This window comes from Oncorhynchus mykiss, chromosome 13, assembly GCF_013265735.2.
Source record: "Oncorhynchus mykiss isolate Arlee chromosome 13, USDA_OmykA_1.1, whole genome shotgun sequence".
Lineage (NCBI taxonomy): Eukaryota > Metazoa > Chordata > Actinopteri > Salmoniformes > Salmonidae > Oncorhynchus > Oncorhynchus mykiss.
This window is the reverse complement of record NC_048577.1, coordinates 18,034,755-18,037,100: the sequence shown is the minus strand read 5'-3', so window position 1 is coordinate 18,037,100 and position 2,346 is coordinate 18,034,755. Positions and strand designations below refer to the sequence as shown.

At 40.8% G+C, this 2,346-nt stretch overlaps 1 protein-coding gene across 1 annotated transcript; it reads left to right on the top strand.

The window, feature by feature from the left end:
* Positions 1 to 310: 310 nt before the first annotated feature.
* On the top strand, positions 311 to 1,941 carry LOC110485791 (C-X-C motif chemokine 11). The gene is made up of 4 exons (XM_021556957.2): positions 311 to 623; positions 954 to 1,071; positions 1,239 to 1,322; positions 1,659 to 1,941. Exons 1-4 carry the CDS (start codon positions 551 to 553, stop codon positions 1,711 to 1,713), a joined length of 330 nt encoding a protein of 109 aa, XP_021412632.2. The 5' UTR covers positions 311 to 550; the 3' UTR covers positions 1,714 to 1,941.
* The last annotated feature ends 405 nt before the right edge of the window (positions 1,942 to 2,346 follow it).

Sequence of the window (2,346 nt, the reverse complement as noted above, 5' to 3'; positions counted from 1 at the left end):
TCGCGGCTGACTGCGACAGAGCCTGGGCTCAAACCCAGAGATGTTATACAGTTTTCAGAAGGAGGAAGTCATTGGAAAGAGACTTCGGATCTGTCCAGATAATGAATCTGAGACAGCCTAATTTACATGATTGAAAAGAACAGGTTTGCAGACAGCTCTGCCTGCAAATAGGCCACTTCGACATGAATCACAGAGACTTGCAACACGGACTCACCCTGGCCTCCACTTTCCCCCAGTCACAGTTAGGAAGTTAGGAGTGAAGGCTCTCGTGGCCGCATAATTATCTGCAGACTCCCATCTTCCCTCCGCCCCTTCCACCCTCCGCTCTGTAGTCCAACATTCCTTCATTTCTATCCTAGTGAGCTGGGAAATTCCAGGGGGAGGTCTGCTGTTTCTTGAACGTTTTCCGGGAAAGAACATGGGATTTGGGAAAACCCTCTGCAGTTTATAAAAAGGACAATGGATCTAGTTCTTCACTTTTGACTTTCACTTCACGGCCTCTTGACTCCTCACCTCCCCATCTTCTCACCTCTCGCTAATTACATTCACGATGGCCTTCGCACCAAAAGCCTGCAGTCTTTTCCTGGTGGTTTTGCTGGGAGTTTGTATACAGCTCAACGGAGGTAAGATTTCAAAGTAATTTCAACAATGTCAGCTACGATATATGGAATGTAAGGTGCAGTGTGCATGCTGTACCAGTTACCTGACTGACTAGGGATTTTGCAGTGACTAGGCTACGGTGCATATAGTGGCTGTCATATAGCATAACATTAGTGTAGAATACTATTGAAACTGAAGTTATGTACAGTTTCTTCTTAGAACAAGCAATTTGCAAAAAATGCGTTCATGTGAATTTTTATCCAAAATCCAATTTGAAAACATATTTTTCATAAAACGACTTTTCCATTAAAATGTTTGACCATGTTAATTGATGTTTATGACTCTCATTACAGCTCAGGACATTTCAGGTGCCAGATGCAAATGCCCAGGAACCATTATGCACACTCAGGAAATCATTGGTGACTTTGAAATCATTGAAAAGACCCACTACTGTGACACTACTGAAATCATGTAAGTACTGCATTAATTTAAGCAGAAAGTGGTTTCTCTCTCTTTTTTTGTTTGTTTGTTTGTCTGTTTCCGACATTAACTTATGACATGACATCACCTCTATCAGCCTTATATCAGTTGTGTGACACAAGCATTAATTGTGTGTATGTGTGGTTTGTTATTTTCAGTGTTACACTGGCAGAAGATGGAGCCAGAAGGTGCCTGAACCCTGTTGGAAGAAAGGCCATGTTTTTCATCAACTGCTGGAACAGGTAAGATAGATCAAATCATCAGACCCATCATCACCATACAAAAGCCTTGGCAGAACTTTACTGCAGTTATTACAATGTAATAACTTATAGATCAACATTTATCACAATCTAATGACATATAGACCTAATGGTAAAAAAGCAAAGTTACTGTAATTATAAAAGTTACTGTAATTATAGTTTAATCACACCATTAAGTAGCAGACATGAGGCTAAAGCATGCAAAAGCAAAAGACCTTAGCACATACTTTAGAAACATGCTACGCAATTTAACTTAATATAATCCATGTAACATTTGTCCTTTCTGAGAATAACACTCTTCTCCCTCCTTCCAAATAGAATAAACAAGGACGACAAGCAAAAGAAGAGGTGTCTTAAGAGAAAAGCAGAGTGAACGTAACGGAGGAGGAGAGAAGGGGCATGGAAAACCCAACGGCTGGATTTTCCCTGAAGTCATGTGACCAAACACACACAAGAAGAATGTTGGGGGCTGACACTGCACTTTAGAGAGAGAGAAAGAGAGAGAGAGAGAGAGAGAGAGAGAGAGAGAGAGAGAAGTGTATATTAATGAACAGATAAATATGATTTTGATACAACTGAAATAAAAAGATTTTTGACACAACTTAAAGATTCAACGTTCTCTTAAATCATAACACTCCATTTGTTATGAATGCTTATACCAAGCTTATGATGCAATATGGGGTGACACAAGCATTATTACTGCATAGGGCCTTATACACATTGTCTATAGAGAGTGCTATGGGAACAGTTCCTTTACTATTTAACAGAGTATGACACACTCTGGAGAGAGAGGGGGTCCCATATATGGCAACACAGCAATAAGACCCGTGATCATGACTTGAACACAGCTGGTCAAAACAGCTGCAGGGGTTGGCTGAGAAACGAAGGCTGGACTTCCAGGTCAGGAGGAAAATGTACTGATGCCATAGCGACCTGGGGTGAACCTCGACACACGTGACGTTTCTAAACTACTGGAATACATGAACTGTGTTAGACATATTACAGT